Source organism: Hydra vulgaris, chromosome 11 (assembly GCF_038396675.1).
Source record: "Hydra vulgaris chromosome 11, alternate assembly HydraT2T_AEP".
In the NCBI taxonomy this organism is placed as follows: domain Eukaryota; kingdom Metazoa; phylum Cnidaria; class Hydrozoa; order Anthoathecata; family Hydridae; genus Hydra; species Hydra vulgaris.
Genome location: NC_088930.1, coordinates 38,764,668 through 38,777,500, shown reverse-complemented (window position 1 = coordinate 38,777,500; position 12,833 = coordinate 38,764,668). Strand labels below are relative to the sequence as shown.

Genomic DNA, 12,833 nt, shown 5'->3' with positions numbered 1-12,833 from the left:
TTATAATTATTCTCTCTCTAGTATATTTGGTTTATTTTCTAATATTAGTTGTTCATGCATTTTTTGAAAATATTGTATATTTCTATCCTTTTCAATTTTTAATCTTATTAGGCACACTGTGGGTCTTTTTTTCAACTTTTTTTAATTTGTCTTGTATGATGCGTTATATATCATTTATCATATAATTATTAACTGGAAGATTTCGAAGACTTCTGTAAATATAAAGTTCTTTATTATAAAAATATTGGCAATCAGGAATTTATTTTTTGTACCAAATTTATAGAAGCAGTTAAATATAAGTATCTTTTGCAAATAATAAAAAATTTAGGCTTCTGCAAGTTGAGCTAGCAAAATGAGCTAATTTGATACATTTTTTATAAAATGTGTTTGCCAAATGGCTTGAATTGTAAAATCGAAATATCATTATAATATTGAGTCTCTATACCAAATTGTTTGCAGTAAAATGTTATTTTCAGTATCACAATTTTTAGTTTTTAAATAGAAAAGCATAATAATGGAATACATTAGATAATAATATGTAATAATTTCAAATTTAGTATTGTATTTCTAGAATATTTTTCTGTTTTAGAGTTTGGAAGATGTGGTTGGGGACAAGAAGAAGTTGGAACATATTGTTATGCAATAAATTTCAATGAAATGACATGGTCTTTAGCGAAAGATGCATGTCAATTAAACAATGGAAGTCTAGCTAGTATAAACAATCCAATTGAACAAGCTTTTATATCATTGAAAGCTTCAGAATCCAAACTTTTAAAAGAATTTTGGATAGGTTTGAAGCTATAAAGATTTATTGTATTATATTAATTAAATTACATCATTGATTATTATTGATTTAAATTTGAACTTTTTGAACTATAATTAATTTTTCAAGTAAAAAAAATGCTGTTATTTATGTTCTTTTTTATTTATTTCTTTTTCGGTGTTAAAGAATTTACAAAGTAAATTACATTTTAATAATTAACTTTTTTCAACAATTAATCAGGGTTAACCTCAAAAGAAATAAACAATTTCTATAATTGGATTGATGGTTCTCCATTGTCATTCACTTTTTGGAATACGATGGAACCAAACAACTTTGAAGGGAGAAGAGAAGACTGTGTTCACACTACAGTGAATGGACATTGGAACGATGATATTTGTTACATTAAAAAACCATTTGTATGCAAGTATACAAGAAGTAAGTACTACATAGAATAATGTTTGTAAAAACATACAATGTTGCTTTTATGTTAAAACAGGGCTGGTACACCAAAGTGAAATAGAGGTAGGTTAGAGTAACATAATTCAAAGACATTGTTATGGGCAGGTCTATGTATGAATAAGATTTTTTACAGAAAAAAAGGAAGATTTTTTATCCTTTATCTTTTTTATCTCTGTTGATAATAAGTTGAATAATGTCTGTTAATAATGTCTTGAATAAATCTGTTAATAATGTCTTGAATAAAATTTTACTAAAATTGGTAAAATAATTATGAAATTTTTTATAAAGGTATAAAGAAAAAAATGACTTAAAAAAAGAAATATTTTTCTTTTCTAGTTCTGATTTATATTATAGCATGTATAGACATTTACCAAATTCTTTTGTCAACCTAATTTCATATTGTTTTTTTGCAAAAAGAAAAAACAAAGTAAAATCAAAAACTCTCAGTCAATGAGCAGCAAACTCCTTTGCAAGTTCTCTCTAAATGTATGTACTGAAGACCTCACAGCTCTCTAAATCAGTATGATGTCATACATACATACACACATACATACATACATACATACATACACACATACATACATACAAACATACATACATACATACATACATACATACATACATACATACATACATACATACATACATACATACATACATACATACATACATACACAAAATTAAGCATAGAAAAATAAAAATGTTTAATATAACATTTATTTAAAAATATCGATATTTAAAATAGAAATACAACGTATAAATAATAAAATTTCTGAAGTATGAATTCAAGCTTTCATAAATTTTTAACAAGAAAATCAAAAGTAAATTCACTAATATCAAGGTAAATGTTTTTTTTTATTGACCTTGCCACATATTTTGTTAAAAACAAGTTTATGTAAGCATATTGTGGATCTTTACTATACATCGCGGTATCGCGGTAGTGGTGTAGTGGTAAAGCGCTCGCTTCATAAGCGAGAGGTTCTGAGTTCGATCCCCACCACGTCCCTGGAAGTACCGTGCTCAACTTGTTTCGCCGCACAGCGGCCTTGTTCGTCAAGGTTTGTGTTTCAGAGTTAGAGAGTTGAGAGAGGGTTATAACCACTATTAAGTAGCCTCCTCATCTGTAGTGGCCTTCTCGGCCTTAAGGAGGTGAATAACAACAACAACAACAACAACAAAAAAACATTACGCATGTTTCTATATTTAAATATAGAAATTGATCGAGATAATTATATAGATAGTAAGATAATTATCTTGATCAAGATAATTATATAGATAGTGCTTATTTGATGCATTTAAATGGTTTGCATTTTTTAAAGCTAAAATTAAATTTTTTTCTGCTTTAACCATTTTAACCAAAAAAAAACAAAAAATCATAGTTCTATTTTTTTTATATCATAAAACATAATATATCAATAAAATCTACAACCTTAATAAAGCAAAATCATTTTGCATAATCTTACCTGAGCTTGTTTGAAAAACTTAATTTGAATAAAAAGTCAATATTTTCGAATAAATGCAATTTTTTACTTTTTCTGATAACTTATCTAAACTTTTTAAAATTTTGTTTATTAGGATATTTTAATATATTTTGAGGCGAAAAAATTATAAATAAGTTCAGCGGACAAGTTATTAAAAAAAATAAAAATTAGGAAAATTATAAGTTTGTCTTTTAAATAGTGCTTGACACATTTAAAAGACAATCTTATAATTTTCACATTTTTTCTGTTTGGGTCTTCAGAGTTATATAAAAAATGATACAATACATAAAGGACATATATAATAATTATATAAAAACATATATAATAAATAGTACATAAAGTAAAAAGTAAAATAGAAAGCAAAAATAAAACAGAATAACAGCTAAAAACATAAATAACTTTAAAAACCAAGGATAAATTACAAAAATATATTTATATTTAAAAATTAATTATTACTTTTAAATAAAATTAATAAAAATTTGATTGGTGGACACTAAAGCATAAACTCAATCAAACTTGTGACAATAAAAGTTAGTTACTATTACAGATTATACGGTAATCAAAACAATTAATACTAAAAAAATATACTAAATCAATAATAACAAATGCAAGACTTAAGTTAAAAAAAAAAAGATCAGGCGAAAATCACAAACAATTTAATTTTAAATTAGAAAATTAAAAAATCCTATTATTAATTGTTTTTCTATAAAATAAAATTAAGACAACATATATTGCATTATAGCATTAAAACATAATACCTGCTTTAAAATAAGCTCTGCGCTCATCATTAATTTTTTCACAGAGCGCAACCCTGACATCATTTTTTGAAAAGTTTGGAAACTTGCTTATTGTAAGTCCTGTAAAAATTGCAGCATATTCTCGAATTGAATTGATTCTGGAATTCCAAAGTTTAAATTTAATACTTTTTTTTACCTGTTATTAAATGCAACACAGCTGGATTAAAGTCAACTTTTTTTGAAACTGAAATCTTTAAAAAACCTTTTTTTCCTGAAAGCAAAGCATTTACTTTTCTTTATAAAAATATTTTCTTTAAAAAAATGGCCTAATAACTGTTTGACCAGCTTTTTTCCTGTGGGTGCTGTTAAGACCCTATTAGGAATCATGTTTCCAATGACTTCTTTGTCACTGCATATATAATCTGTTGGCTATGTTGTATGGGAAACTAATGAATGTGCTGGTACTTGTTTTTATAGTTATGAATGCATTGATAGTGGAATTTGTTAGCAATGTTGGTTGTGAATGCAACAATGGTGGTGGTGTTTGTTGAACAGAATATAGTTGTGCTGGTAGTGAAGAAGATGAAGAAGGCATTTAAAAAATTTGAAGTCGATTAAATGTTTTCTAATTGAATTTGATTGAGGTCAATTGAATTGAATGAATTTTCATGAAATGAATTTTGATTGTTAAGAAAAAGTGAGGATTCAGAATGATCATAAATGGAGTCATTAGTTAAAAAAGACTGGAGTTGTTTGGATTGGGATTAGGTTGAGAAAGGAGAAGTTCATGGTAATGTTTGTAATAAAAGAGGTGGTATTTGTGAATTTGTTGGTTGTAAATTTAATGGAAATGGTTTTGAATGGGTTGTCAGTGATTGGTAAATAAACATTTTTGCCTTCTTCCTCTGTAACTCTTTGCTTAAATCGTCTTCTTCTGCTTTGCTAACAAGCCCTAAAAGTGAAATAAAATCCATACATTTTAAAACATAAAACTGAGGGTATTTCAAACAGAATTATTTTGCTCTAATTTTTATAATATCTTCTCTTATAAAACAGAAGAAATAAAAACTAGGGCAAAATCAAAGTTTCAAAACAGAATATATATTCAAAAGTTAGGGATTTAAGTTTACTGAATGGTCAAACACAAGCATTGAATGTCTAAAATAAAAATGAAGTACACTAGATTAAGCTAGTAATAGTCATAAAACAGCTGATGAAGTAAATCACAAATGTTTAGTTATTATAATTCTATCTAAAAATTTTAAAACATTTTATGATAAAATTCTTATTATTGTAAAAAAAAACTAGAATTACCAAAATTGATCTTAGCTATGTCAGTATTTTATTTAGAATACAAATGACTGTTTACTTACTTTCTATTTTTTTGTACAACGATGTTAACTACTTAGCAAAATCTTCTTTTAATGCTATAGTATGAGCATTCTAGATATTGTAAAAATATATGACACAAAATTATATTTTATGAATAAACAGGATAGGTTACTCAATTTTTGTTTACGTTTAATGTCTACTTTTCCAAAATTGTATGGTTTTGATGAATTTCCATTATTGAAAATTTAAAGCCATTTTTATAAATGTAATTATTAGTAGAATAAAATTACCAACAATAACTCCATTTGCTGAACTGTTATATATTCAACTCTAACAGAGTCCTAAAAAGTAAACAAATTTTTATCCAGAATTTGAACTGATCTTGTTCAAAGTAAATTTCATAATATATAAACCTCAATTTCATTTGTTATGTTTAGCAACTTCTTATCTTTTTTTTTGTTGAGAAGTGAGCCTTTTTTCTGTAATGCTTCTTTTGTCCTTTTGTCAAAGGACAAAATACTTTATCTACGCAGTTACATTGGTTGGTTTTTAATTAAGATTTGTAAACTATAATGACTTTTTTTTTTTTTAATTTGTTTTTTACGTAGATTTGTTTATAACATCAAAGTCATTCTACATTAATTTTTATGTTTTTGTAACGGTTTGTTTATGTTTTTTGTTTGTATTAACGGCTAATGATTGCCTTTGGGCAAGAAACCTTAAGTCCCGCTAATCAGTTGTTTTTATTCATCTAAGTAATACATATATATATATATATATATATATATATATATATATATATATATATATATATATATATATATATATATATATATATATATATATTTTTTTTTTTCATATTAAAGATTAACAATAGAAATATTGTAATCTTTGCTAATCTTACCTTCTAATGCATTAAAATGAAAAATGAAAACTAAAAATTAATTTATTTTTTATTAAATTAGAAATACAACAAGAGAATGAAGGGCAGCAAGGTATTTTTAATTTGTTTTTTTTAATGTTGTGTTATTTTGTTGATCTATTTTGTTTCCCTAATATCATGTTCATCATTAAGTTTTATTTGTTTAAAAAAAAGAAAAATTAACTAAACCAAAATGAATGTAAACTTATAAGCTTGTAACCATGGTTAATGTTATGGGCTTATAACTATGGAAAATGTTACTGTGATTTATGTTATTGTAGAATGAAGTCCTAAATTTATAAAAAAGGATTTAGTGATACTTTTATAAAAATATTTGATTGATAATTAAATTTAATACATAACTACTAACTCCTTACTGTTTTTATTTTTAAGTTTTACTTACGTGAAACCTTATACATTAAAATTGCTAAATGAAACCCAAACCATCAAAATTATCAAGTAAATTACGCCAATGAAACATTTTATCATTGCTTTGGATTTAATTATATAATGTGACATTTGTAACTGTTGTTTTTTTATATATTATTGGAGTTGTTTAATTTTTGTAATTGCTTGTATTTTTATTTAGTTGAATATAATGTTAACTTTTGGTATTATCAGTCACAAACATTTGGCTGCCCTTTAACCAAGCTGGTAATTATAAAGAGTGTTTATTATGGAAATGAGTATAAAGGATGTTTCCTACCTCAAACCGAAGCTGTTCCATTTATACAGTCTCTATGTAGCGGATCTTTGTGTGCAAATATTAAAGCTAATGATGAGTTTTTTAAAAAAAAAAATTTTTGTGGTGGAGTATCGAAAAAGTTAAATGTTACCTATACTTGTGGAGAAGGTTGATCTACTTTTTTTTAACTTTCAATATTTTTAAATTTATATATTTTCTTATTTTTTAATATTTTAACAATTTAGATATCTTCCATTGATACGTGTATTGAATTTTTTTATTGCTAAAAAGTTTAGACATGTTTCCAAATCCTATTTTTATTCTAGACATTATTTAACTTTTTTCTTTTAAACTTTTTAAAAACTCTAAACAAATGAAAAAAAAAAAAAGTTTAAAAAGTATAATTTTTTGTACTTAATTTGCTTTCTTATTTTTAAACATGTTTATTAAATATATGCAATTTTTAAATAATATATTTTGTTATAATATTATTTTTTAACATTTTAACATCTACAATTTACCCTTTTAAAGCTAAAAATAAATAAATTGCATTTAAAATTTTTTTATCTTTTTTTTTAGATTTAAATACTCTTAACTCGAAGGGTTGTCCACCTAATTACACTGTAAATAAGAACAACAACATCTGCTACAGACTTTACACTTACAATGCTAGTTTAACTGAAGCATTAACACGTTGTCAGACTGACAGTAATAATGGAAATCTGGTATCTATTCATTCAAGGTTTTTACATTATTGTTTTGTATTATTATTTTCTTGTTTACTCATATAATGAGATCTGCATATTATTAATATGAGAGATAAATTACTGAGCATAAGTGTATATATAAGGAACACTAATATTTTATGGGAACATGCTTAAATGTTTAAAAGGCAAATAGTTTAAATAATTCGAGTTTCAGGTTTAATAGCTCAAAATAAATGAAAATTTTAGTGCCTGAGGTTGCAACTTTTTCAAACAGTTTTTACTAGAACTATAGAGCTTTTTTGCTGAAACTAGCGAGAGAGAGAGAGCAAGAGGGGGGAGAGAGGGAGAGAGAGAAAGAAAAAAAGAGAGAGAAAGAGAGAGAAAGAAGAAAGAGAGATAGAGAGATAGAGAGATAGAGATAGAGAGGGGAAGAGGGAGAGAGGGAGAGAGAGAGAGAGAGAGAGAGAGAGAAAGAAAGAAAGAAAGAGGGAGAGAGAGAGAGAAAGAGACAGAGAAAGAAAGAGAAAGAGAGAGGGAGGGAGAGAGAGAGAAAGAAATAGAAAGAGAGAAAGAAAGAGAGAGAGAGAGAGAGAGAGAGAGAGAGAGAGAGAGAGAGAGAGAGAGAGAGAGAGAGAGAGAGAGAGAGAAAGAAAAAGAAAGAGAAAAAGATTTAAACAGATTTAAAATTTTTAAATACTTTTATGTTAGAAAAAAAACAGTAAAAAATCTGATCTTATGTTTGTTCAATAAATACGCACATTTGATTAAAATTTTTTTTTACTAATTTATGAAATAGTATGTTTTCATATAAATACGCTAGTATTAAGCGCGCTAATAAATTTTAATTCTTTTTTAAACCAATTCGTGTTTTGTTTAAACATTTTTTTTAAACATACGTAGTAATACATTTTAAGTGAATAATAGTTAAATCTTTGAAATTCTCAAAGTAAGCAAAAAAAGATTCTTAGAAACTCTAAGAATCTTTTTTTTCTTACTTTATATTAAACTTTAACGTAGTAATATAAAAGAAAAAGTAATTAATTCTTTTTTATTTCAATGAAAAGATAAAGTAGCTTTTTTTTTTTGGCAGAAATGCGTAGCCTTTGTAAAGTTAAAAAAATTCCATTAACAGTGATTTTTTAATTTATTTAAAAGCATTTTAATAATTTATGAAATACATTAGTAAAGATCAAATTTGTTAAATTGTAAGGGTTTTCAAAAACATTCTTTTTTTTCACTTTTTTATTCATATAATTTTTTTTTCATAAAAATCTTTTTGAGTTTAATTATTATTTTATAAAGTTCATTAATGAAATTATCGTCGTCTAAAAAAGTTTTTGTTTATGAAAACAAAACAATTTTTAAAATATTATTTATTATAAAAAATGCATACTTATATAATTTATATATTATAAATAAAAAAAATATTAAGAACTATTATAACTTTAAAAAAGCGGTTAGAAAGAAACAATTATTGAATTGTTTCTTTCTAACCACTTTATTTAAGTCATCCACAAAGGCCAACACTCCTCTTTATTTCCAGTAACTTCTGGGGTACCTAAAGGTTCTATCCTTGGTCCTGTTTTGTTTCTTATCTACATTAATAATCTTACACCTAAAGTAGCTCTTTTTGCTGATGACTCAACTTTATACTCCTCCCTTGACAAAAAGTCTTCTCTTTTTGATCGCTTAGAACAGGCAGTCATTTTTGAATCTGATCTCACTTTTGTAACAGATTGGGGATCACAGTATTTTTTGAATTTTAACTTAAACAAAACTCATTTAAATTATATTAACAAAAAACAATCAATAAAAAATATCGCCTCATAAGCAAGAAGTTCCGAGTTCCACCATGTCCCCGCACTCAACTTGTTTCTCTGCTCAGCGGCCTTGCTTGTTGAGGTTCGTGTTTGAGAGTTATAGAGTTAAGAGTGGGTTGTAACCACAATAGTAAAGTAGCCTTCTTGCCTGTAGTGGCTTTTTTGGTCTTGGGAAAAAACGAACATAAAAAACATCAATTACAACAAGTTGAATGCTGTGGGAAAAACAAAAACATTGTTTAACCTTTGTTTATTTCCTCCAGAAATATTCTAATATTTACCATTTAATATTAACCTAATATTTCCTCCAGAAATATTAGGTTGGGCTAGACTTTAGACTTTTACAATATGTACTGGCAACATGTGTATATGATGACCTTTAATTGCATTTCTACCAAATTTTAAAAATCTTTTTACAGTTTGGTTATTCACTTATTGCTCTTTGGCCAATCACACATTGCCTTTTTTATCCCATAAAAAATATTTCCAAACTACTAAAATACTATTAGTTGTGAAATCCACATACACCATTTTTATTTAATTTTTAAATTTTATATAATCTAGAAGATGTAATTAAAAAGGTTTTATTTACCCAAATAATGATTTTAATAATGTAAAGTTTTAAAATAACTAAAAGTAATAATAATTGAACAGCAGCTTTGAAATTGATGACATTTATAATTCAATTGGAAGGACATTTTGAAGCTATATCATAATAAAAAATTCTAAACTAAATTGTTTAAAAAAGTATTATTAAATTATTTTATATTATTTATATAAAATACATTCTTCATTTTTATTTATTAACAGTATTCAAATGGATATAATACAGGATTAAATATAAAGAGATATAATACAGGAAATAAATTTGGTATAGAGTACAAATTTTCATTTCAACTAAACCTTTTCTGTATGATAAAAGAATTTCAAAAGCGAAAATCTGAATAAGATTTATATATGAATATGTATTTACATTAAAATAGATAATTACTTTTAATTATAGAGAAGAAGAGTTGTTCCTAACTACAATGTTGGGTGATTTATATGTTAAGACTGATATTTGGCTTGGTATGAAATACAATCCTTTACTACAAGTGTATACCTGGATGAATAATAACACTGTTAATTATACTAATTGGTATAATAAACAACCGGACCCAAGGCAGGGAGAGTATATTAAACTTAGTCTATATAATGGTGCAGATGATTTTTTATTTTGGCAAGCAGCCAAACCGGAAGAAAAACTTTCATTTATATGTAGAGCCTTAAAAGGTAAAAATTTTAAATTAAATTATAAAATTGAATTAAGTCATAAAAGTACAAAGTAAATTTTTTTTTAGAGGGTGCAACAGAAGTACCACCATTGGTTACTTCTGGTGAGTTTTTTTTTTTTTTTTAAATTTAATAATGAATTTTTTATAGATTTAATTTGATTAGTTCAAACGATGTTTTAATTTAGGAAATACAACAATTTGCCAACAAGGATGGATAAGTTTTGGAGATAACTGTTACTACCTCAACAATAATCTGTATGTCATTTATTTAAAAAGTTTAATATTTAATATTTATCATATATGTATGTATATATATATATATATATATATATAATATATATATATATATATATATATATATATATATATATATATATATATATATATATATATATATATATATATATATATATATATATATATATATATATATATATATATTATATATATATATATATTACATATATATATTTAATATTTATCTTATATGTATGTATATATATATATATATATATATATATATATATATATATATATATATATATATATATATATATATATATATATATATATATATATATATATATATATATATATATTATATATATATATATTACATATATATATTATATATATGTATTATATATATACATATATCAACTCTCAGAATTAGGGTCAGCTTTTGGCAATGTTGACCTAACTGCTGACCTATAAGTGTTTGAGTTCAGCAAAAAATTGCCGACCTTGTTTCTCTGTTTTATAGTAACCCCTTTGTGTCAAATTTTTTTTGTTGACCTCTAACAATTTGAGGTCGGCAGTTAATTGGCAACCTCAGTTTTCCTAATTCTGTGGGTAGATTTATATAATAAATTTTTTTTTTCATGACATTCTAAGAGTATGATATTTTTCATTTTAAAAAATAAAAATACACCATTTACGATGACATTAGTTATTTCTCTTTTTAAGTAATTAATTTTATTAATTTTAAGTGTAACACTTTAGTTCATATAGTTAGAGCAATTTTCAAATTAAAATATGTTAGTAATGATGTCATTGCTGCTTAATATTATAAAAGTTTTTTATATTTAACAAAAAAAGGTTTCCAATGATGAGTCATTACTAGGTTGCTCATCAATATGTATGATGAACTATAGTAATGGCTATCATCAATATGTATGATGACTAGGTTGTAGGCATCTCTAGGTTTTTTTCCCCATTGGAAACCTTTTTTTGTTAAATAAAAAATTTTTTTTAATAATATTACATAGCAATGACATTATTATTGTAAGTAACAATCTTTTGTATAGTATTTTAAATTAAAAATGTCTCCAACTATATTAGTCAAAATATTACACTTGAAAAAACACAAAACTTTTTGTTTCTGATGAGATCTCATAGGTGAAACACTTTTTATAATTAAAAAAACTTGATAAGTTGTTTTCTTCTAATTTTTATATATACATATATATAAATATATATATATATGTATATATATATATATATATATATATATATATATATATATATATATATATATATATATATATATATATATATATATATATATATATATATATATATATATATATATATATATATATATATATATATAAATATAATATAATATTATATATATATATATATATATATATATATATATATATAAAATATTAAATAATTTATATAATGTATATATATACATGCATACATAATTTTTAGAAATATATATTTATAATTTTTTAATACGCTGTGTATTATTTAAACTATAAATATTGTGAATCTTTTTTAGTTTAACATTTCATGATGCTGAAGAGGCTTGTCAAAATATCGGAGTAAATGGTCATTTGGCATCAGTCTCTTCTTTTGAGTTGAATAACAAATTGTTTGAAGCTTTAGTTAAAACCAATTTAACATTTGCGTGGTTTGGTTTAACCAATGAGGGAATCACCAATGGTAATAAATTTATTAAAAAAAAATTATTCGATCAAGAAAGCAGATAATTATAACAGTTAAATAAACTTTTATATATAATCTCAATTTTATGCAAATAGTATAACAAGGTAGTAAATAGTAATATAACAACATTATGAAATTAAAAAATATTTACCACATATTTTCAATATATTGCTGTTATATTTAGTAAAATAACATTATAATGCACAAAGATATTGTTATTTTCAATATTTATACTAAACTAATACAAATAATAAAGGTTTTTACTCCTCCTATTTTGTTAATCTTATCAAAAAATAATTATATTTCAAATTTTATTTCATTTAATGATGTTTTATCTTTCAACAAGCCTAAATATGTTTGTAGCCCTAAATAGTTTATTGCTTGTAAAGCTACATTTGCAACTTTTTAATTATATTTCAAGTTTTTCAACTTATGTCATAGTTTTAGCTCATAATGAGCTGTGTTGAACCAATTGATAAAAAAAGTCAATTTTCAATATAAAAAGTGCATTAAACTTGCATATTGTTTCCAGTTTTCTGATCATGTCCTAGTCATATTCTGATCATGATCCTAGTCATGTTCTGATCATGATCCTAGTCATGTTCTGATTATGATCCTAGTCATGTTTTGATCATGATCCTAGTCATGTTCTGATCATGTTCTAGTCATGTTCTGATCATGTTCTAGTCATGTTCTG

General features: G+C 24.4%; 1 protein-coding gene across 1 annotated transcript in view; it reads left to right on the top strand.

Annotated features, from left to right (window-relative positions):
- LOC100215503 (uncharacterized) overlaps positions 1–12,833 on the top strand; it is a 208,094-nt gene that overhangs the window by 144,621 nt on the left and 50,640 nt on the right. Inside the window, exons 68-76 of the mRNA XM_065809523.1 lie at positions 590–790; positions 1,004–1,198; positions 5,738–5,767; positions 6,284–6,547; positions 6,959–7,121; positions 9,910–10,178; positions 10,247–10,282; positions 10,366–10,435; positions 11,970–12,133. Of these exons, the coding sequence (XP_065665595.1) occupies positions 590–790; positions 1,004–1,198; positions 5,738–5,767; positions 6,284–6,547; positions 6,959–7,121; positions 9,910–10,178; positions 10,247–10,282; positions 10,366–10,435; positions 11,970–12,133 (1,392 nt within the window). The remainder of the gene's footprint in view (positions 1–589; positions 791–1,003; positions 1,199–5,737; positions 5,768–6,283; positions 6,548–6,958; positions 7,122–9,909; positions 10,179–10,246; positions 10,283–10,365; positions 10,436–11,969; positions 12,134–12,833) is intronic.